At 42.3% G+C, this 25,063-nt stretch overlaps 1 protein-coding gene across 13 annotated transcripts in view; it reads left to right on the forward strand.

Moving 5' to 3' along the window:
- The window catches only part of LOC106728836, a 72,898-nt gene that overhangs the window by 18,413 nt on the left and 29,422 nt on the right, over positions 1-25,063 (forward strand). For 7 of the 13 annotated variants that reach the window (XR_004314589.1, XR_004314582.1, XR_004314581.1 and 4 more), the window contains 7 exons: positions 484-2,536; positions 2,997-3,137; positions 3,438-3,580; positions 4,572-4,739; positions 6,483-6,591; positions 7,680-7,877; positions 14,058-15,698. Coding sequence is in view for 1 of the 13 variants with exons in the window: in XM_032466729.1 (XP_032322620.1) it covers positions 7,832-7,877; positions 24,767-24,868 (148 nt within the window). In the remaining 12 variants the exon portion in view is untranslated. Of the gene's footprint in view, positions 1-483; positions 2,537-2,996; positions 3,138-3,437; positions 3,581-4,571; positions 4,740-6,482; positions 6,592-7,679; positions 7,878-14,001; positions 15,699-24,766; positions 24,869-25,063 lie in introns of those variants that run through there. The other 6 variants (XR_004314580.1, XR_004314579.1, XM_032466729.1 and 3 more) reach the window with 4 other exon arrangements.

Here is a 25,063-nt window from a genome sequence, read left to right on the forward strand (position 1 = left end):
ACTGAGCATTTTTGAGATGATGATGGGGGTGGAGAGCTGTTTCCATGACAACCTGCTTCCAAGTGGGAGCAAATCGAAGGGCTTCAGCAGTGAATGGATTTAAAACTCATGTTTGCCTGCGGGGCCATTCATATGGGGATCTCAGGGTCATTTCTGGAAGCTAGAGATAGCTTCTGTAAGCACCCAGTTATGGACTGTGCTGCTCCTTTGGATTGTCCAAAAGCTCATTTATACACGTGAACATGATCATTTCGTTCCGCGTTTCAGTTTCAAAAGCGGTACAATGACCATTGGGTCTCACAGGGTTCTTGTGTGTAATAAATAAGCTAATGCACAGGAGAATTTCTCAGAGAAATAAGGCAGTGATGTGAAGGGAGGCAGGGGAAGTGATGAGGTGGTTAGAATTCCTAGGCAGTCATCGTTTACCAGACAATTGTGCCAGACGCGGCTCTCTAGTCCATGCATTTTTTGGTTCTCTTACAGGTGGAGGTGGACAGGTCACAGGCTAGCACGCCTCTTAAAGACCTCTTCTCACAGACCGTGTGCACAGTCGGCGTTTCTGCAGGGTGTGATGAGGGGGTTCCTCCAGGGACTGCTCAGGAAAAGCACCTGTGAGCTGTGGCTGTGCTTTATTGATCATCGGGAAACAGCACCGTGTGCTCGTGTCACCGAACCTCCTTGGTTACTTCATTTCTTCATGTTATTTTTTGCCCGGGTTTAATAATGGTTGGGTTCCTAGACTGTTTTTTGCTTATTTTCTTCTCATCTTCTCTCTGTGTCCATTCCTTTTACGATAATTTCTCTCCTATTATTCTACCTGCCACAGTCACTGATTCATCTCCCAGATACTTGACTGCTCTGTGTGTGTGTGTGTGTGTGTGTGTGTGTGTGTGTGTGTGTGTGTAGGGGGTGGGGAGAAAGCGCTTTCTTGATGTATGTTGGACATTGTCTCTAGAAACCATGCATTAGTTAGCAGATTTTTGGAGATCTTCCTATACGTAAAGTGCTATCAGGGCTGAGAAAACCTTAAGCGTCTTTGCCCTCAGTAGTTCGTGATTTTGTTGCAGAGATAAAAGGTAACAATACCTGAGATTATGTAAGGAAGGTGAGCTGTGTGGCTCTCAGAGGGAGGGCAGACTTCTGTAGTGGAAAGGTGATGGAGATGCTGGGCCCCTGCCCAGGCCCTGCCTTCCCTGCTCCATTCTGAGGCCACTTCGAGGAAGGGATGTCCCTTTCTCCCTCTCATGGTGCTTGCATAGTATTTAACCCAGTTATCATTGCCTGTTCTTTTTCTATCTGTTCGACTTTTCCCTCCTAATGAAGGCAGAGACATGTCTATTTTGCTCAATTTGTGTCTCCAGTTTCTGGCTAGTGCTCAGCACGATTCTCTAATTCAATAGTAGTTAAGAAATTGAGTCTGGAACCAGCTAGGTTCCCAAGAAATAGGGGGCCACAGAGGTAACTCAGAATTTTCTAGTAGCCAATTAGAAAACGTGAAGAGAAAAATGTAATGAATTTTAATAATGTGTCATATTGTACTCTGTGTATCTAGAATATCAGCATTTCAGCGTTTGTCAGTATCATAATTATTAATGAGATATTTCACGTCTTTTTGGTAATAATGTTTTTTGCAATCCAGTGTGTATTAATTTACACCTACGGCACATCTTAATCCAGATACCACATTTCAAGTACTCAATGGCTACATGTGGCTGCTGGCTCCCATGGTGGACAGCATGGGTCTAGAGAATTTAAATGACTTGCCCAGCCTCGCCCAGGAAGCTCGTGGTGGGATCCATGCTATAGTCTGGAACTTTTCCTTCCTATCCAGCAACTCTTTCATGGAGGCTTAGAAGCTTTTCCTTTGGTGCCCAGCTGTCTATCCATGCTTAAGACATCTTGTCAGTTCTCTCAGTCTACTCCTGAACATCCAACAGTACCCACTTCTGCTCTTTTCTGACCAGGTAACACCTCTTAGCAGCTTCCCTTTGCCTTCTTGGCATCGGTTCTTACCTGGAAGGGTATTGGCTAGAGGTGGAAATGTGTCCACATGAGCAGACTGACAGATTTTTCATAAACATAACAGGAGTGGTCAAGAGAAGACAAAGTCAGGAAGACATACCAGTGGAAGCAGGTCATCTAATATACCAAATGGTTGCTTTGAATGTATGTTTTGTAATCCTTAAGATTTCCTAAGAACGTTTAGATACATCCGAAGTGCATTTCTAATGGTCGGTTTGCTTTGCAGCTGTGCTTGTGAAAGTGGTACCCGTCTCTGATCTCAGTGGGCCTTTTCATTGTAATGATTAGAAACAAATTTTTTGATGGCTCTGGGTTTTGTGTATTTGGCTTTTTGTTATCAGGAGGCAGAGAAATAATTGACAATGGAAGCTCCAAACTGGTGGCAGACATTCCAGATGGCTTGAGCTGCAAACTAACTAGACTGCTAGTCAGTAGCAGGGCTCTTAATTGGGATTTCAGGGCTATTCCTGTCTCCGGATAGAGTCAGCGCAGTCAGCTGCACGTTGTGTTTAAGGTGAGTGATCTATAGGAAAAGCTTACGTGTGAATTACTTAGATCAGAGCATTTTATGGACCACAAAGTGCCATGCACTCTCTATATTGTGTGCTAAAGTTTGTACTTCCTGTGTATTGTCGTGTGAAAGAGTCCATGGTTTTTCTTAGATTCCCCAAAATTGTGAGGTGCAAAGCGAACAAGAACCACTGAGTTAGAATAGTGTGACTAAATGCAAGCTTTAAAAAAAACTCACTGTTTTAGTAGAATATAAATAATAACCTATTATATCCATAAAATGCTTGCAGTTTTCAGAGCTCTGTCTTGTATTTACTTTTAAACGAACTGAATTGGTAAGATACTTGGTTCTAAGCCATGTCGTCAGCCAGTCTCCCCATGTCCGTTAAAATAGAACAAGGCGGTTTGATTACATGCAGTGTGTAGATCACCTCCAAAAACTTTGTTCTTCCTTTTCTCACGAGAGGGACTCTGCCAGCCCCAATAAACCTGCAGATACCGAAGTAACACCAGAGAGTTCCAGAGGGACTTGGTATCATGGAGCTTCTGACGTGTCTCTCTACAGAATCCCCTGGGCCCCTTCTGGAAGCTCAGATAAGATGGAGGTAGTGTTAATTTCTTCTCTCTCTTCCCTTTTTCTTTTCTTTTTTTAAAGATCCCATTTCGTTATAGGGAAACTTGTTTGAAATATGTATTGCCTCTGTTTCCTGAAAAGCTCTGAATGGAGCACTGTCTCCTTTTTTAGGTCCATGCGAGAACCGTAGATTAGGATTTTATCACAAGGTAGTAAACATCCCAGAGAGTGGTGAAATCCCTGGTAACAGTTCTGTTACACCCCTCCCTCCACCCCTGTGTCCACCATGCTCCCAGACAGGCCACTAACTCTAACGTGTTGATTTATTTAGGACCATACAGTGGACTGAGGAATTGGAGTGTCTTTGGGGAGACAACCAACAGCCTCTCCATAGCCTGGCATCATGCTGATGGGCCAGTTCAGCAATAGAGGATCATTTTTTCTCCCACCGTTGGTGACCCAGTCGATGAAAACGTGAGTCTGATACTCATTTGAGCATTTTGTAACCTCTAGACTGATGGGAGGGTGAAATTAAGGTTTCTTCTTTAGGAAGTGCTGTGATGACAGTTGAGTCCTTGACTATTGTGTGGCAGTCACATTTTATATGACTTTCTCTGACCTGGCCAATCAGAATCCTTCCCAGCTTGGGGTTGTTGACATGGGGCTGTGCTTGGCGACACAGTGGGGGCCAAGGCTGAGGCAGGAGACCTGGAGTCCCTGCTGGAAATCCTGGACCCCGGACCCTCCGCCAGCAGAGGGCGCTGTCCCCTCCCTGGTGATCCTGCCTCCTGGCCTCCTGTCCTGAGCCCTGCTGGGATCCTCTCACCTGGACCTGCATCAGGGGAGTTGCCTTTCAGAAGGCCTGTCATTGTCCAGGGCTTATTTTTCTTTGTATGGTCTGCTCACTTTCCTGTTGGTACTTAGTGTTTTTCTTACATTGATCTGAAGACTTATTTTTAAAATTTCTGTTACCCAGAGCCCTGGGCTCAGGCACTGGACGCCTGCTGACCAGGGCCAGCGTGGTGTGAGCACCAGCTGCACAGGGAGGCCAATGTTGGGCCCTGCCGGCCTGTGCACAGCGCCCCGCAGCCCGGGCTGGGCCCAGCCTGGATGGGGAGGCCTCACGGCCCCTGTGGGGTGGGCAGGCCAGGCCCCACGAGGCCTGAAGAATTTTTTTTAAATGTATAAGTTAATCTTTTATTGGCTCTTTTCTCCTATGAATACTTGTTTCCTAGTCTGGTGTTTGCTGGTGAATTTTATTTTGTTTCTTTCTTGCTCATACAAGATAATCCAGTTGATTTTATACACTGATCGTCAGTCCAGTAACCATGCCTTAATTCAGTTATTAATTGTAAATGTCTTTGGATTATGGTGGATTTTCCCTGCGTATAGTAGTGCCATGCATGCACAATGACAGTTTTCTTGCTTATGGTTCGGTCTTTATGCCTCATATTTTGTTGTTAAGTGCTCACGGAGCCCTTGAGAGAAACAAGGAATATGGTCTGAACCATCACACACAGTCACAGTACAAGAAGTGCTGCTCTTCACTTGGCTCTTGTAAAGTGATGCCACCCCGTGCTCCACCTGGAGACTCAGGCTGGGATTGCTTTTGAGCTCTGAGATCTTCCTCCAGGTACCATTTTTCCTTCACTATCTGGTGATCTTGGGATGGTAAGAGAGCCCACCTTTCCTTATGCTTCTGAGGGTAGATTCCAGCCCTATCATCCTATGAACCATTGAATCCATTACCTCCCATTTCCCAAGGCTGAGGTTCAGCATTCTTTAGCCAGAGCCTATGCAAGCCACACGAGTCTCCCTGAACTGCCCAGCAATTATCGAGAAACTGCCTAACCCAGGTGTGAGAAGGGAATAGAAACACATGGATTATTTGGATTTTCTCGTTCAGTCCTCATGAGGACAACACAAGAAAATATCTACTATGACCCCCGTAATACCAAGGTGGAAACCAAGGTGCAGGTCAGTGCACTCACCACTGGTTAACCACTCCGCTGAGGAAAGGCCAGCATTCCCAGGGCTCTAAGATGCCGACACTGCGTGTGAATGCTAACCTCACGTACCCTGTGGGAGACAGTGGACCAGGGAGCAGAGGGAGATTTTCTAAACTGTCTTAAAGGTCAAGTGGGTAATAAAACCAATTGTGGTGGTGTGCTATGGGGGTACCTGAAGATGATATATGCATTGAGAATGCATTTCGGGGGCCTTCTCTAGGGAGCATAAATCCAAGTGGTTCTGTTCAAATTCTCCAAATAGGTCAGGAGTTTCCTATTCCATGCAGGTACGGAGAGCTGGAAATGAGCCTAACAAGCCTGTTGGTGCAAGTTTCTGGGTGGTTGTGCAACCATATACATATGCATGTTATATATGCACATATACCTGTACATACACATAAATGTATTTAAATAGTTTTTCTGTATGTAAATAGTGCTCATGGGATACACTATCTTCTCCATTTACTTGAAATACATTAGTAGAAAACTTATGTCATGTTTTCCTATGATCTTTTTTTCTGTTCCTCTGGTACCTCTCTTCCATGTTTTCCCCTCCACCTTTCATGCTAGAAGATGTCCTCACATGTCACAGAGTCCTCCCCTGCCCATTCGCACTTGTGTGCTGCGTGGGAATCAGCTGACTATGAATGCTATGTGCCTGGGTGATGGCCTGGATCTCTCAGTGCTCTTCCCTGTATTAACTGGGGAGATGCACGTGGATCTGGACATCTTAGACTTGGACAGCTCCAGATGTCCCCCAAGTGTTCTACAGTCTCCTGTCTGGCAATATTGAGCGTGGCTGCCAGGATGCTGGAAGCTGACCAAGGAAAGAAGCAGCAGGGGTTCAGCTTACAATTTGTAAATAAGGCTCTTGTTTTCAACAGGACAGTTTGTGCCCCTACCTCACCTTTGCTCTCAGCATGAAATTTTATGAGATTTAATCATTTCTAAAACTAAGACCCATTTTAATCCTGAATGTTCCAGGTTAAACGTTTATGTGGCTGTACTATGTTTATTCATTCTCTTATTGCCAGATACATAATGTGTCCCCAGTTTTGGAAAGAATGAAAAAAAATTGGTTATAAATATACTGTTACACATTTTTTGTGGAACTGTTTTTCCCCTGGGTAAAAAACTGGGGCAGTGGGCAGGAATTACTGGTTCACACACAAGGTGTGTGGGCAAATTAACGCTTTCAAATGTTTGTACCATTATAACATCTCATCATCAATCTAAGAGCTCACGTTGCTCTGTTACCATTCCCAGTACTTGATTATCTTGTTAGCTATTATAATGGGTCCAGTTGCTACTGTTATTTAGCATAAAAGTCAATATGTTATTGGGGTTTTACTTTTGTTTTTCTAAAGAAAACTGTTGCCCACCGGGTCACCTACCAGGGCCAGGCAAGTCTCGATGACGGCGAAGGGCACCACACGCATAGTTGAAGCAGAAATGAGTTACTTCCTGCTCTCCTAGGTGAGTCCAGAGCACTAGCACCACGTGGCTGACTCTCTGTCACCTTAATGTCACTTCTTAATGCTAATTTATTGTTTGTGTGTTTTTGCTACATTTACAGCTGATAAGCTGGTGCACGTTAATGGCAACAATGGTTTAAAGTTTGTTTTCCATTTGTTTTTAAAATTTTTATTTGGATATAATTTCACATAACATAAAATTCAGTATGTTAACCATTTAAAAATGTATAATTGGGACATTACACAATGGTGGAACTGGAGTCTCCTCTCTCCACTCCCACGGATGTACTGAAGAAAAGCTACGCAAGAAGCAATTTCCTCTGAGAGAAATCTAAAAACTAGTGCATTCTCCTACACACTGGATGTCAGGGCAAAATCCAAATGTTGGGAAAAGCTGAGACACACCTGTGCACAAACCCAGTGCCCAGCACTGAGCCTTACACTCAGGATGCAACCCCGACTGTCGTCATCTAAGGAGCACAGGCTTGGAACAAAGCATCTACGGTGCCCACACCTATACTTGCCTTCCGAGGGACTGGCCCCTAAATCACTTAGCTCAGGGAGCTTGGGGGGCTCAGCATTCATGCGTACCCCAGGGAACCACAGATAAGACAGCGGTGGTGTTAAATGGGTGTGCAAGCACTTCCAAGGGCCATTTCTCCTAGCTCAGCACCCAGCAAGTGGGCAAAACACTCAGGTGCCAGTTTTATCCTGGTGGTGTATAGATGGCACATGGAATGTTCCAACTACCCCAACTGCTTCCTGAAGGTCACACTTCAAATTGGCCTGTATCTGGGAGCAGTCAGGGTCCTCTGGGAGCTGGAATGGGCAAGCAGGCACTTGCTACTGCTCCTTCCCCTAGCATGCTCCAGGGCCGGGGGAGGAGGGGGAGTAGGCTTCCAGCCTATCCTGGAAGGAGAAGGACCACATACCTAGCACCCTGACTGTTTCGGCTCCTGTCTGAGGGTCTGGCTTCTATCTCGTCTGTTTCTTGGGCGCTTAGGAGGCCCCACATTCACTAGGTCCCTCAGTGTCCACAGAGAACAAATCAGTGTTTTTTGTCTGTGTGTGTTTGTTTTTGTTAATCAGTCTCATGCACTGTCCTGTGACTCCTCTCCGTGACTCATCCCAGAAGTAAGTTCAAAATCAAAGATCATTCCTGGAAGATACTTCACATCTACTGCTCCACCTTTTCCAGCTGCTGCCCAAGGATCTGTCTTCCAATCTGCCTGTCTCTGAAAATGAGGAGAAAGTCACTCCCTAGCCCCCGGGAGTCTGAATGGGCAGGTAGGTACTTAACGCAGCTTCTTTCCCCAGCTAGCTCCAGAGACAGACAACCATCCATCTAACCTACCCATCTCTGAGATATGACAGAACCCAACAACCACTAAACCCCCAGCAGTGACAAAGCACAAAGCACTTTTGAAAAAGTGTGCAGTCTGAGCAAGGGTTCAGGCATTTTTCACAGATTCTGTCCCCACTGTAGCACAGAGTGAGTGGAAGAAAACTTCCGGGTTCCCAGCCTCTACCTAAGAAGAGAAATAGACCACAGCTGTAATAGAAAAGAACAAATCTGATTCCATATCAGATCTGTTTCTTTGGCTTTAACCCTGTGCTGTTTCCTAGGCTCAGTCTTGCTGGCTCTGCACCTTTTGTAAAACAATGTTGCCAGTAGCCTGAAATATATAGGAGAGCTTATTCTGAAGGCTCTGACCTTTAAGGATATTAACACAGTTTCATTCATATAAAAATAAAAAGTTGCAGAACTACTGTGGCTGTTTGTTCTTACTGTGGCTGTTTGTTCTTTTGTTGATGCTGGGAAACCTAAGTTGACCTGTGAGCACAAACAGGCCCCTGGAGTTTACCCTGTGAGACTGACCCAGCCCTCGGACTCCTCCTCTGCTAAAGTGACTTGACTCCCCAGTGGCCCTTCATACTGGTAGCTGCAGTTGTGACGACTTCCTGGGCCCCAGACCTTTGTAATATCCTCAGCACTTGGAATTTCTACCCTGCGGCCATGGGACCTCGTCTAAAGTCTCCTTTCACATCGTCTCATTCCACTTCCCATCCAGATACTCTCCTCTTCCTTCATCTCTGTTTCTCTGGACGAGACAGTCTCTGATGCAGATGCTTGAGTAAGAATTCTTTCTTCATCCTGATTCTTCTCCCTCGAACCCACATACATCATCATGTCTCATGATCTCTGCCCGTATGACTTCTCCTGGATCCAGTTCCATCTCTCTGTCTCCAACTCCCCTGCTCCCTTTGGTCCAGCCATCATATCCTCAGTCTGAAATCATCGTCTTGGTCTTCCACCTGGTTTGCCTTTTTCCAAAGTGGCAGCCACTGTCTTTTTGAATAGAAATAAAAAACTTTATTTGTGATGTCGGCTCCTCCCTTATTCTGACCCCTGGTGGCCTCTGCCTCCATTTCTGCCATTCTCTCCCTGCATCCTGGCCCTCTGGATTCTGCCTGGACCTCACAACCACCATGATCAGTGCTCTATGACCCGCATTGTCCCACACCCCACGAGGCTTCTCTCTAGGTATATTCAATGCTCAAGTGTCCCCTGGTGGCTGGCACCTTAAAGGGCCACCTCTGCCAAGACTACCCCCAATTCCACTGCCTCCCCTTTCCCTGTTTCTATTATAAGTAAAACTTCTCACCTCCTGGCATGCGTATCTCCTCTTTAATTTGAGTGTTCAGAATCTTCCTTCTCTCCCTGAAGTGTTAGCAATGTGAAGCTGTCGACTTTCTTTTCAGTTTTAATTAATCTTCTCCAACTCAAGCACAATTTTATCAGTTGTGAGGAAATGTTTACTTTATCTTGACGTTATGTCTGCCATTTCCTCATGTGATTCTCTCCAGGTCTAAAAGTCTTATGTTCTGTTTCCCTTCTACCATGATCAAAACCAGTTTGTGCTCATTACCTAGTGAGAGGACATCATTTGTGAATAAAGATACTAACTGTGAGGCTCAGACTTCATTATGTGGGGGAAACAACCTTGAGAATTCCTCAGACTGCACTGAGGAGTGAGTGTAAGATGGTGGGTGAGAGGTGGAGGGGGGCAGTGATGTGGAGGTTCCCCCAAATTGTCCAGTTGGATTTCTTCTTCAACAGAAAACTCACATTGCAGCATTATCGCAGTGAAATGAAACAATCTCCATATAATTTATCAAGTTTATTTTTTCATTTGTAGCCACTGTTACATTAGAATATAGATTTTAAATAAAAATTCCTTTTTATAAATACCATTTAACTCCATCTGAAAGGTAATTATCTTTTTTTTAATAATACATACTCTAAAACTTGCTTTGATTTAAATTTAGGACTATTGGTAATTTATCTAGAAAAAAATACTGCTATTGGCAACTAAAAACCTATATTGATAAATCTACATATATTTTCAAATTATAATGCAATTTTGTACAGAGAAGAAAATATAAATATAGTGAAATAGATATGTATGTATTTCACATGAGATTTAAGTATACTTGTTAGTAAAATCGTCTTGAGAGATGTGGCTTAAACACCCACTGAGTAGAAGATCAGCCCCTCAACTACAGCGTTTTCGCACCACTGATAAGTGATAATCCAAGCTTCCTGCGAATGTAAAGAAAACAATCCCACGTGTGTTGATGTGTTAGGAATTCCAGTACATTTTAGACGGGACAAGCTGACCATGAAGGAGCTCACTGGTGTGTCCAGCATGTAGAGCTGGAGGAACTGTAGCCCAAGGAGGGGCTCCTCTGCCCCCACTGGCCTCAGTACCGCTCAGGTGGAGATGCACTGGGGTTGGTGAGTGCAGCCTGGTGGCTTTGGAGGCCTGAGTGGAGGGGAGGAAGCATCTGGGCTTTAATGCCCAGGCCGCTCCTGGGGAAAGACCCTCCGGCCCGGTGCTTGGCCTCCTGGCTGCTGTGGGAAAGCCCCTCGTGGTGTGGTGACTCTCAGAACCTCTTCCAGGAGCTTGAGCATTTTTATCTCCAGCATCTCCTCCTCTTTAGCTGTCATCTCCTTTCTCTGTCTTCAGTTCCTGAATCACCAGAGAATTGAGTTCCTTCATAAAAATCAGGATGACCCTCATCCCCTTTCTGTAAGTGTCGGTGAGGCTGGGTTTATTGAGTGACTTTTTCTATCCTGGCATTCTCGAAAGATGTCTCCATCCCTGCATACTGCTTTTAGGCAGCACAAAGCTTGCCGGTGAGTTGTCATTTGTCCTCGATCTGTGCAGCCAGTGTTTTTGTGAGCTGCTTTTCTTGTCTTCCGTAAAGTCAACTTCCAATAGACTGAACAAGTCTGAATGAAAATAAAAGGCCCACCAAGAAACTGGTGACAGTCAGACACACCACGTCTCCCACTGGAGGCTCTGGAATGTGACCATGAACTCAGGCCATTGGGCAGCAGCACCACCACCACCTCACTCAGCTTCCCAAGCCTCAGCCTAAAGCCAAGCTGTGCAGAGGAGGGCAGCCCCTGCATGGCACTGACCCACCACAGGGCTCTGCCTGGTTTCCGTGGGTCCTCCAACCACAGCAAACCCCAAAACACCCCAGCATCCCGCCCGGAACCCAGCCAGCACCTGGCAACCCGGTCTGTTGAGGGAAGGGGTCAGTGGGAGTCTTGTAAATATATTCTCTCCATCCTTGTCTGAGGTTAATTTTTCTTTAATTCTTATTTATATGAATGTAGAATTGAAATGCAGTTAATAGTATCACCTTTAAGTTCATGGCTTGACAAATCTTAAAAACGTATAACCCCTACGGAATCCAAAAACTGTCAATACATGTATCATATCAGTTAACACAAAATCCCGTCACATTTCAATTAAAACACACCCACTCTCACCAAATTTAGCCTTTTAAAAAATTGTCATGAACATCCATCAGTTTGGCAGTGGCCATACTTCATAAAAATGAAGTAAATCATGTACACGTCAACGTCTGTCTCTTTTTGCTCTAAGTACTGTTTTTGAGAGCCACACCTTTTCATTTGAATAGTTCATTCTGTTTTAGAGCAGAATAATTTGTCCTTGTAAGAATATATCACAAAAAAATCTACCCATTCCCTTAATGGACATGTGATTTAGTCCATATATAGGATATTATGAATAAATATTTTTGAATATTTATGTAAATTTTTTTCTAAGTATCTGTTTTCACTTTTCCTGGGTGAAGAATACCTGGGGGTGGCAATACTGGGTAGGTATGTGCTAATAAATACTCTTTGAAATCGTTTTTTTGTGGTATAATTTACATGCCATAAATTCATCCATTTCAAAACACAATTCTTTGATATTTTTGCATGTTTGTAAATGTACAGAGCTGTGTCTCCATCACAATCCCACGTTAGAACAATTCTATCACAGTAAAGATTTCTCAGTCTTCGCTTTTCTCTATTGATTTCGTTTGCCACAGTCTCTAAGATGCTTCCACTGGGTCAATACATGATACTGTTTTTATAATTGGTCTTGTTGTTTTGTGCATTTTTCTCAACTCACCAGCTCCTCCTTCTCTGACTCCAGTGATGGTTTCTATATTTCTCCCAAAACCCTCAGCTATGTTAGTTCTGACCCAGGATGTAGTTCTCGGACCAGTTTTCTTTCTCAGCAACTCATCTCCTTGCTGACCTTGTCTAGCCTTGTGGCATTAATGACGTCTAAACTGTCATGATTTCTACATTTATGTATCTCTTCCAAACCCTTCCATACAGTCCAGATCACACCCACCCAGCTGCCTCCACACATCTCCATGTGGACATCTAACACACTCCGCCTCCTCTCCCTCAGTCTCCCACTTTCTCCAGTACCTCCATCCTGACAGGTATTCAGGCCCCGACTTTGTGATCTTAACTTCTCTCTTTTCTCCACTTCACCTCCTCCCTTATCAGCAACGCCTCTATCCCCAATTTCAGAATATGACCCGCACTTGCCTGATCAGAGCTGTCATCACCTCTTGACAGGATGAGCTTGAGTGTGACAGGATGTGATCACCCAGTAGGAGCGGTGATGGGTGTCACCCCCATACATCACCACCCCTACCACCCACCTGTCCTGTTTCCCTTCACCGCCCTCATTACCACTTCACATGCCAAGTACATTCTTGTGTGAGCTGTCCAGTTCTTCACTGAATTGAAAGTTTCATGAGGGCAGATGTTTTTCACCAATTTGTTACTGCTTTGTTTTCAGTGGTGGGACACTGCTAGGGTAGCACTATGGGTGCAGTATGAATGCAAATGAAAGAACTACTGAATAGCATGAGAATCCAAAATGTATTGCATTTGCTGTGATGAATCTGTGATTTTTTCCAGATGGTCATGTGCATGTCAGCATATTTCAGTTTCTCTTTAGACTTCTGATATAAAACTAATTTCTTTAATATCTTCTTGGGAAGTAACACGAGAATTAGGAAGATTTAGTAGTAAATAGTAGAGGAAAACCTAAAAAAAAAATGAAATACTTAACAAATAATGAACAGTGTCTACCAGTGGTGGGGCTTCACCTCATGGAAGCTTGTAGAGGGGCAGCTCAAGGAAGGGTCTTCATCTCCGCTGTGTCTCCCCTCTGAGAGTGAGGGTGTTGCATGTCCATGGATGTGTGTGCAACCAGTGTGGGAAGGCCCAGTTCTGGGAGGCTTGGCAAGATAGAAGTACCTGCTTCCACTCCCTCCAGATCTGGCCTCCTGCAGATCTGCAGTCAGCTTGAGTCCCTGGGAATTTTCTGGGAAACCAGTAAACCAAGTTGCTGTGACATACAACATTTTAAGACAGTAACTAGGATTATGACTGGTGACTTTATTACCAGGACACACCCAAATTTTAGAAACTTTGTTATTTTTATGACATTACTATTAAGGATATTTATCTGTGCAATATAACTTACTTACATGATAATGCTTTCCATCTAATTGAACATACCAAATAATCCTACTTCATTTAATATTTCTTTCTTAGGTGTCTTAGGGTTCCTCAAGTATCCCGAAGTTAGCTGGTGAGCAAAATAACTTTAATTAGAATTTGATACTTGGGAAGTTTGTCAAGAATATCAAAAAGTTTCAAAAGACTTGTTCAAATAGGATCATAGGTCACAGTGAAAGAGTGCTTACTCATTTTACCAAAGTGGCAGAAGATTTCAAAAGGAAGTGCAGGTCATTTAGAGGCAAGGAAATTCACAGAGCCTGTTGACCAAGAGCAGCGTTCTAAGAAAACTTGGCTCTCCTGACAGGAAGAGAGGATGTTGGCGGTAGATGTGGCCAGCATCCAGGTTCTTTTCCCGTCCCAGAAAGAATTCAGAGACAAGACCTGGAGGGTAAGAAAGCAGAGTAAGAGTTTACTAAGAGGTAGTCAGTGCCCTGTCTACAGGAGAGCGGGCAGGCTCAGGTGAGCGGTTTTTCACTCTTCTCTTTATGTTTTGAGACAGCATCTGTTCCACAGTAAACGCTCAGTGATGTGAATGAATGCTTCCATCACAGGCTTGGGGCCACTTGAAGGGGATCCCAGGACTCTTCTCAACCACTGTCCCATCTCACAGCGGGTCCTGGCGGGTCTCCTTCCTTCGAGTTGAGACGTCCCACTTTCTGGGAACACGGTCTTGACAGATTACTGTGCTGCTTGGACTCCAGGAATTATGGCCTGCTAAATGGAAGGGAAATAGACATTAAAAATAGTGAAAATCAAGACAGAAACTTCATCTAAGCCAGTACTCAGGAAATCTTGCTGAATGCTACAGGACGAGGCTACCCAAGCGGTGTCCCACCAACCTTGAAATCAGGAGCCATAAGGAAGCAACGCCAAAGGAGAGCCGGGCCCAGCGCGGAGGGGCTTCACACTTGGTGAGGTCTTGACCTTTTCTACACTCAGTGTCCCCACATCGTCTAAGTGCAGCCCTCCTAGGGTGCTGCGCAAATTGTCTAACCTTACAGTAAAACACGAAGAAATGAAATTATACAAAGTGAGTACATAATCCTTCTAAAACGCTACCTTAAAATTTTAACATAGGTGATCAAATCTCTGACCATGCAAGCAGCCAAAACCAGATCATCCCTAGGGAAAATGTGAGGGTTTTGGGTTTTTTTTTGTAATACTAATTAGTAAACAGAGAAAAGTGATCAAAGACTTCATTATCATTTTATAATGGTAATAAGCAAATGTTGATGACATCATTTTATTAAAAAATTACCTAGTAGAGGACTAAAACTTGTTCCACATTATAAATTTCATTTTATTTCATATGGGGATAATAATATTATCATAGCTTCAAATCTTACAAAAAACAAATCAGTATATATAAGATGTGTTACAGCCATTTCAGTATCAAATTTAATTACTGAAATAACCTCATCAGTAAATGCTTAGATTTAAATAAGTAATTATGTACATAAACTCAGTGATTGTGTGATTGTATTTGTGGGAGCAACAACCAAAATAATGTACATAATAATAAATATTTCTTAATATATATCCAATAAAGAAATACTGGGCCAATATGACCAAAAATAATATAATAATACCAGCTATAAACGTGTGATAGCAATTACATTAAATGCTTTGAGTGACGGTAGTATGAGTTGAGCATCGTTGTCAACCATAGAACTAAAAATCTGTTTCCTTAATCTTTCCTATGGTAAAGTTTTAATACTCTTTGTAGCAAACAAGGTAAATAATTTACAAATCACTTTTGTTGGGTTATTTCTGTAAAATTAAATTTAAAACCCCCCACGTCTGTGTGAGGATTAGGAATGAGTGAGTGGCTGTGTTGCTGTTCGGTCGCTTATTTTCCTTTTACTGTTCCCTCTGTGTAGTCTTACGCCTGTCACAATATTGAAACGTCCATTTTTAGGGCAGGGAGGGATTGGGGATTAACATACACACATAAATAAAATAGATAAACAACAAGGACCTGCTGTAGAGCACAGGGAGCTCTAGTGAAACATCTGTCATATAAAATGGTGGGGGGGAGATAGCGCAGTGGTAGGGGCATGCTTAGCGCGCACGAGGTCCTGGGTTTGATCCCCAGCACCGCCACCAAATAAAAGTTACAAAAAGGTAAATAAATAAACCTAATTAACTCCCTCCCCCAAAATATTTTTTAAAAGTTGTGGTATAAAATGGAAAAGAATCTGAAAAGAAAAAGTACATATGTATGTATGTATATATATATATATATATATATATATATATAACTGAATCACTTTGCTATACACCTGAAACTAACATTGTAAATCAACTATACTTCAATAAAATTTTTTTAATTCCATTTTTGTATGTAACTGAGAAAGTAAAATGAAGATCACATGGACTTCCGTGTTTTCATCAAGGACATCTGTCTGTGTAAATGAACCTGCATGTTCCCATTCATAGTTTTAGATGTTCAAGGGAATGTCAACTCAACACCAGGAGCTCTTTGTAAAAAAATGTAACAAAGATTGTGGTTTCAGTAAGGGTTTTTACAAACTTCTCTTAAACTCTGTGCCTAAATTACATGACAGAGACAATACTGAAACACAAGTTCTCTCTATTAGTAAGTGATTTCTACCAATTTCTACCAATACAGCTGTTGTATTTCTAAAATTAAATGTAAAAGCATTAAAGGAATTTAAATATGAATTATATTGGGTGTGCATTAATTATCAAGTATAAAAGATGGAGAGGGGTATTCTTATTAAGTAAACATTCTAGCATTACCCTTCATAGATTGGCAATTGTTAAAGATGGATGAAGCAAAAATAATAAAATCTTAAAGATTCTGAAATACCTTAGAAATACTATGTATTCAGTAAGTAGTGGATTAGGCTTAAAGTATCAGAGCCCTAAAATACAGTTGATTCATTGATGGTAGAACATAAACAGGTATCAGTGAATGCCATTTGGGTGTATCTTACTATTTATGTGTGAAACACATTTCACCAAGCTAATATCTGTCTCTCCAATAAATAACAATAAAGGATTATTATTTGTTTCATTCAAAACAAGTAATACATTTGCTTTTCATAGATGCTTTTCCCAGCTTACAAAATTCTTCTCCAAACCCAGTGTGGTTTCCTGTAATTTCAAATAAATACATGTGAATATTGAGATTCATATTACCCAAGTGACTTGCCCAAGTTTTCACAACCAACCATTACAGCAGAGCTACTATTCAAGTTTCTATCAATTCACCATAATATGCATGATTTTCATTTTGTTTTCGACCCCAGTTCTTATCAGAGAGCCTGGATCAAATTGGTCTTAGTAAATATGTCGGATTGAAGTAGACTTACAGGATTGGTTAACTATTTAGAGAATAAATAATGACTAGGCTAATGACTAACTGGGAAAAACAGGCAAAAAGATTGTAACTCATTCTTTGAATCTTATTTTTACATTTTGAATTTCAGCGTTATTAAGGCATAATTGACATACAGTTGTAGAAAACGTAAACCATATGTCACGGTGGTTTGATATACATACACACAGTAAAAGGATTCTCTCCATGAAGTTAGTGAACACGCACATCACCTCAAATACTTATCGTTTGTGTGTGTGTGTGAGAACACATAGTTTCTACTCTCTTCGAAAATCAACTATACAGTAAGTGTTGTCAACTATAGTCATCATATTTAACATTAGATCCACAAAGCTTATTCTTTTCATAGGTGAAAGTCTCTACCCTTTCATCAACCTATCATTATTTCCCCACCCTCCAGCCATTGGCAATCATTTTTCTACTATTTCTTTGAAATTCACTTCCTCTTTTTTAGATTTCTCATCTACGTGATATCATGCAGTCTGTCTTATTTATTTTGCATAATGCCCTCAAGTTCCATCCATGTTGTTCTGAAAATGGTAGGATTTCCTTCTTTGTCATGGCTGGTTCCACTTTGTCAATACACTTGAGTGTGTGTGGCTTCCTTATACATGCATCTTTGGATGGTCATTTAGTCTCTGTATCTTGACTATCGGGAATAATGCTGCATGAAGATGGGCGTGCAGATACCTCTTTGATACCCTGTTTTCATTTCCTGTGGATGTGCACCCAGAAGTGGAAGTGCTGGATCATATGATAGTTGTTTTTTGGTTTTTTTGAGGAACCTCCATACTGTTTTCCGTAATGACCGTGCCAGTTTACATTCCCACCAACAGTGTACAAAGGTTTCCTAATGTCCACATCCTCTCCGACTCAGGTTGAGTGTCTGTCTTCTTGATGATAGCCACTCTAACAGGTGTGAGGTGATAATCTCATTGTCCCTTTGATGTGTATTTCCCTGATGATTCGTGACATAGAGCACCTTTTTATGTCCCTATTGGCTGTTTGTACGTCGTCTTTGGAAGAATACTTACTCAGTTCGTCTGCTTATGTATCATATTGTTTGTTTTTTGGATTAAGTTGTATGAGTTCATGTATTTTTGATATTAGCCGTTATTAGATAACATGATTTGCAAATATTTTTTCTCATTCCATAGGTTGCCTTTTCGTTTTTTATTGTTCTGCTTGCTGTGCAGAAACTTTGAAGTTTGATGTAGTTCCTCTTACTTATTTTCGCTTTTGTTGTCTTTGCTTTTGGTGTCAGACCCAGAGAATCATCACCAAGATCAATGTCAAGGAATTTACCAGAGTGCTTTCTCCTAGGAGTTTGACAGTTTCAGGTCTTATGTTCAAATCTTTAATCCATTTTGGTTGATTTTTGTGTATGACATAAGATAGGGGTCTGGTTTCACTTTTTGCAGGTTTCTGTCCATTTTCCTCAATGCCATTGATTGAAGAAACTATCCTTTCCCCACACCCTTCTTGGCTCCTTGGTCATAAGGCAAATGATCACTGATGTGCAGGTTTACTTCTGGGCTCTCTATTGTTTTGCATTGGTCTGTGTGTCCATATTTAGGTCTGTACCATATTGTTCTGATTACTGTAGCTTTGTAACATTTTAAGTCAGAGAACGCAATACCCCTGGCTTTGTTTATCTTTCTCAAAATTGTTCTCAAGATTGCTACTTGGGTCTTTTGTGGCTTAATACATTTTAGGATTGTTTGTTCTATTTCTGGGGAAAATCTCATTGGAATTTTAGTAGAGAGTACATTGAACCCGTAGATTGCTTCGAGTAACACGGACATTTTAACAATATTAATTCTTCCAATCCATGAGCACAAAATAACTTTTCATTTATTTGTGTCCTCAGTTTTTTCATCAATGTCTTACAGTTAGTAGTGTGAAGCTCTCATGTTCTTTGTTAAGCTTATTCCTAGGTATTTTATTTTTGATGCAATCATAATTTAAACTCTAAAGCTCAGGCTACATATGTGCAGCTCTTACCTCCACTGTATTGGATAGGCCCTCTAGCTGTTCAGCAGAGCACCATTTCCCAAGGGAGGTTGATCACATATTGATCATGTGGTTTTGTGCTGTTTTGTTCAATGTGAATACTTTCATAAGTGGCATTTTTAGCAAGATACAGTTTAAAATTTATATGTTATATATACTAAATATATATATACCTACCAAATGTATATTTTATATATAAGCATATATATATACTACACTAAATATTCATTTAATACATTACTAAGGTAGGTAATTTCAAGAATCAAATACTCTTTTTGGTCCAAAACCAAACACTGGGTTGACTAGTGACATTTACTATACGCTGAGTTTCTTCATTCTGGTAAGATCAGTGCAGCTTTTCCATTCATTCCATCAAGTTATTTGGTGAATCTCTCTCTAGGAACAATCTATTTCTTCTTAGGAAATTCATTAAAAGATTTTTTTAATGTCCTTGGTTGCCCTTCATGCATTTTCTCCTCCTCCTAGTGTATTAAATACTTCTAAAATTCTGCAGTCCACCATGCCCCAAAAAGAGACAAAAGTGTTTTCCAACATGGAATTATTTTATGTAGATGATCCAGCTTCTCATAAAGATTCTCTCTGATTATATAACTTACAGAAAAAAATAGAGAATAAACTCACAAACTGCCTGAGAAAGGGCACATTGTTAGCTGGTCTAGAAAAGAAATACAGATTCTCATTGAATTATTCAAGTTTACCTATGGAGAATTCCAGACACCATGAACATTTTACAGATTCAACCAACCATGTAACATGTGAAGGCATCTTATTTGGAATAAGACAATCAATTAACTATCCAGTCACAGTATCAAAGAATACTGCAAGCAGTACTGTTGCAGTATTGAGTATTGTTACTGTTACTAGTGTTGCTACCATTGTCACTGTCATTACAGCCACCACTGGCAGCTCTCATATGTTGAGCCCCTAATATGCATGGGAACTGTAATTAGCATTTACACAAGATCTCACAATATTCTGAACATTTATGAAAGTAGGTCATGTTATTCAACTTTAAAAATAAAATAATCAGGCACAAAATCATTAATCTATAGAGAGAAAAATAGTAACTAATCAATGTTAGGTTTAAAACTCAGTATGACCTTTATGAGTACATGCTCATAGCCAGCGAACTGTATTACAGAGGAGATTTGACAGAGATGAGTGATGCCAGGCACTCACTAATGGACTTGGTTATCTTCCTAATAACCTATAGCATAAACGTTATATATGAAGATTAAACTTTTATTTTCAGTCACTTGAAGATAAAGAGCAACAGGCATCTCCGTGCATCCCAGGATCGGGGGTCTGGGCGGGGGCGCAGGCCAGTGGAGGAGGTCTGTCAGGTTTCAGTGTTGTTTCCAGCCCCTTGCTCTCTCTCATTGCAAGAATAGTCATCACAATATATAATCTAGTTTCATATATGAAAACACACAGAAGGTGTGACTTGTCACAATTGTACTTACTAATAACAATGTAGAGTTCTAGGTCAGGGATTAATAAGGGAGGTATTTGGGGATTGTTCAGGGATTTTTTTTTTTTGCTACTTTATTAATTCAGATGTTTCTGATGAATAATCACAAGGTGAAGTGATCAGCAGAGCATGTCTTACCAGCTCAAGAAGTTTTCTCATGCTCAGTTCTGGCTTCCCCTCAAGTACTCATCAGCAAGAACAAGGAGCGGACCAGGAGGGCCGGTGCAGCCCCCACGGCCTGACTGAACCTCAGGCAGGTCTTCTTGATCTGGAAATAACACTGTACCATGTCCAGGGTTCTGCTTCAGAGGCTATGAGCCTCTGCCTGGTCCCACAGGCCCCTCCTCTGTGGAGCCTCTAGCCATGGAGTCAGAGATCTGAAGGCCCCGAGCCTGTCCTGTTGCGAGGAAGCCAGGCCACGTGGGGAGGTCTCAAGAAGGTCCTGCAGCAAATGCAGCTTCAACTGCAGACATAGGAGGGAAGTCACCTTCAGAGGATGCCTCCCCTGCTTGTCCTGCCAGCCCTGCTGGGGGTCTGCCCTGCTGAGCCCCCAGCGTCCTAGAGCAGGAAAGAGCCACTCCCACTGTGCCCTGCCTGAATTCCTCACCCTCTGTCCATGAACAGACTAAGGTAGGTGTCTCATGCCATGATTTTGGGGGGTTAGTGGATTAAAAAATATATTAAGAGCAAGAAGAATAACACAATTGTAGAAAGTCAAGAGGTGCAATAGATGCACATTAAAATTTGAATTTCCTTCCTTCCCCATCTGTAGCCTTTTTGGTTCAGTCTCTGGAAGTAACAACTGTTGAGTGTCTGTATTCCTTCCAGATGTAGTGATTGAACATTCCCAGAGCACTGACACTCTGACAGGCATATTTCTGAGAGCTACTCATTTACTCGTTACTGCATAGTCAAGTGACAGAAGAAAGGATCCTCTGTTCCAGCTGTTCTCCAGAAATGGGAATCTGAGCTGCTCATCAGCATGGCTGAGTGTTGGTCCTCTGCTCAGATGGGTGTGTCGTTTATAGTGTATTCTCCAATTCTTCTGTGGTTTATTCCTCAGTTTTCCCATCCACACCCACTGTTGTCTATCAAGCTGGGAAGCATTCAGTTTCTTCAATTAGAGAACGTGATTTTACCTATTCTTTTCCACCCTTGTTCAGTCACTCCTCACTTGGGCAATTCTGGAGATAATCTGACACTGTCTACAACCTTACACCTCATCAGTGATCCAGTCGATTTCTTCTTGTAGCTACTTGGGGAGGAGCAGCGGTGACAGAGGTCAGTACTAGAGCATTCCAACCTGGCAGTCTCCCTGCTTTGTTGGAAATAGGGCAATTTTCTCATCTTTCTCCCAAAATTTTCACTTGTTCCATGTTGGGGAGGGGGGACTGACTTAACCTTTCCTGAGCTAGTTTTCATGACCATATCGTAAGTAGGGGTGTGACTTGGTGTCTTATTTTTAGCCAGAACACCCATTTAAACCTAGAGTTTTGGCTGTCTAAAAGTCTTTGTTTGGAAAACCACTTACATGTTTTCCACAACCCACTGGTAAAAATACAGTGATTCCTTTTTCTTGATTATTCAATGGACAGTTTTGTACCTACACAATGAGAGGGACACTTTTAATGAATACACAAGAGATTGAGAGATTATTAAATCCAGAGATTTAGTTGCATCCAGGGAAAAGGAAGTGAAACAGAGAGAGAAAATTTTACATAATTTGATAAATACATGCATAGGGAGAAAATGTGATATTTTACAATTGAATTCCTACTAATGCTGCTTTTCATGTGGAAAAAGTTTTAAATTGTTCACTGTAGAAATGTCTGGTCACTCAGGAATAGTAGAAATGGATAGAGACAGTATTTCCACCAGAATGAAATCTTTTCATTCTCAAAATGTTAGTTTTATCCGCCTTCACTCTGAAGCTTTCAATATCAACAGTATTTGGGGAACAGGTCTTTTTCTCTTACAGAACTTGTTTTCTTAACCAGAGAGTGATCATGGGTGAGCCTGGATTCAATTTCTGAACTAAAATTAAAATGTTGGCTCTGAAATGCCACCCTTGTCCACGGACTCACACTAGTCCAACAGCAGCAGGTGGGCCCAGAGTCTGCAGAGATTGGCTCGCTCAGAGTTCTGTGGTGTTCTGTTCCCATGGGAATGTGATGATGCACCTTGCCTTCCGGTCCAACGGCCACTCTGTGAATGCAGAGTTTGGTTAATGGTTGGAGGTGAGAGGCTCTGGTGATATTTCACTGGAAACTAGTGGAAGAGTTGCATTTGAACATGGGAAATCTCTGCTGTCCTCAGGGTAGGTTCCTCTTGATCCTCTGATCCTTCAAGTGGGCTGCTTAACTTACTAAAAATAGCTTCCATATCTATTTTCCATTTTTACTACTTTAATTTGTCTACAGTGGTATAAATCTGTTACACACCTTTCTTGTGTTATTTAATGTATATTTTAAAACCTCTGTCAGGCTGGCTGCCTCGAATATTTTTCTAAATTTAGAAAAATGTACTATTTTCTAATGTGAATTTTATACACAGTCTTCCAGAGAAGAGACACAGGAAACAAACCACGTTGTTTTCACCAAAGCAGGAGCATCTTGGTGCTGCCCCTGCAGTAGGTGTTACAGGAAAGGGGAATGACAGCTCAAGTCTTCTGAAGGGACATCTCAAAACCTGAAACCAAGTATTAGCAGTAAAATGCAGAGATTTTTAGAAAGGAAAGAAACAGGGTTTTTAAGGTGGGATTTCCACGGGCTGGTGGAGACAGGACCACTGGCTGTTTGGGTGCTGCCCGGGAGTGTGGTGAGAGGGGGCAGTTACACTGGGTTAGTGGAATGAACATTTGGCAGCTGAGGGAAGAGCCCGTCTGGTCATCCTCAGAGAGAGTCCCTGGGGGCGGTGTTCAGGCTGAAGTTGTGGAGGGGACCCTTATAGAGGCTGTGGTTCTCTGTCCCTGTCGCTCCAGGATCTAGAGAAGGATGAGGAGTTTATAGAATAGAGACTAGATTTTGGTGAGGAGAATGAGCTCCTGCCCATTTTCTGACAGTTCTTTGTCCAGGCTACTCAGTCAGGTGATCAGATAAAAAGTCAGTAAGACATTGTCACACAATTAACTAGGCAGCAAACAGCAGCCCAGATGCTCCTCCCCAGTAACTTACTCTCCAGGGTGGGTCAGTTGAAGGAAGCTAATTTATGGCAGAGCCAATAATGTGCCCTTCGGTTGAGAATGTTCTGAGTTCTGAGCCAACTTGGGAGCCAAAGAGCCAGTTGAGGTGGCCGTCTGGTGGTCAGGAAGGGGCTGTGTGAGATGGCTGACAGTGTGAAGAGGGTGGCGGCAGTTGGAGCTGCCCCTGGTCCTCCCATTCCGACGGGGGAGGGTTTTGTTTGGAGGAATCTGTTGTATTTTCAGTCAGAAATTGACACATAAAGGCAAAAGGCTGGTTGAGGATTTGGACTGTTTTCTTGGCTCAGACTTCTCAGGGGCAACGGTTCACCTACAGAACCCTTGAGGCGGGAAGATTTGAAGAGAGGGTGAGGGGACCTCTTGGTTCAAGGTCCAGAGGATGACCTCAGGTCTGGCAGGTCTTAGGGGTTCAGGGATTTCTGTCCTAAGGGAACCAACTACATTTCTGTCCCAGATTCACCACTCCTCATTGTTATGACTCTTGGAAAGTCACTCTAAATTTTAGTGCTTGCCACTGCAAGATACGGCGTATGGCCCCTACTTGACACGCCATTCACCTGCATGTGGACTGACGTGGGCGTCAGAGGAAACAATAACACACATTCTCCATGAGCTGTGTAGCATCCTTCCCATGTGAAAGCTGAAGAGTAAGATTCCATCTTCCCTTTCTTTAGAGCCATCAGATTCCCTCTCCAGTTTCAGCCACTGCACTTTGTCTAGCTTTTTCTCACAGTCATTCGGTGATTGAACACTTAGAGAGCAATCAAGTCATTAGCCCATTAGTTTTCTTAAGGCTTTAACTCTGTTGAATCATTTTTGGCCTCAAAGTGATGTACTAAGTAGGCTGTGTCAGGACAGGGAGCTGGGGCCCGAGGGCTCTGCTCCACTTCCCCGGGTGCGTGGTGCGCATGAGTGGGATCTGAAGCCAGGCCCTCAGGCATGGGCACTGTGCTCTGGTTTACACCTAGAATGTAAGTGCATTTGTCCGCAGGAATCTGTGTGTTGGGTGTTTTGAGTGCATGCATCACAGTGCAAGATCTTCCTAAGTCAGACTTTGACTCAGGGTGCCCTGTTGGGCAGCTAGTGAATAAAAGGATCAAAAATTGAACTGTGAATGAATTATTACTAATTTCCCTATGCTCTTCTGCAATCAAGATGTCAATAATTCTCTCTGTTGTAATGCATTTTCCAGGACATTGCTTCAAGAGGTTAAGAAAATCAACCCGTAAGTGGGCCAGACTCATCTGCTGCTGCCCACCAAACAGGGTCGAGCCTATCAATGACCCGACTGAAGGTACCGTGGGCATTCCCTCATTACGTTCAGTCAAGAAAAATTACTCTAGTTCATCCAGTGTCCCATATTTAAGAGAACACTCTAAAAATGCTAAGTAAGCCATGTTCTTTTATTTCATGTATTCAATCTGCTTAACTCCATTGGTGGTTTTATAACTAGAGAAGTAAAGATACATTTAACAAAATCTGGTTTATG

This window comes from Camelus ferus, chromosome 23 (assembly GCF_009834535.1).
Source record: "Camelus ferus isolate YT-003-E chromosome 23, BCGSAC_Cfer_1.0, whole genome shotgun sequence".
Taxonomy (NCBI): Eukaryota; Metazoa; Chordata; class Mammalia; order Artiodactyla; family Camelidae; genus Camelus; species Camelus ferus.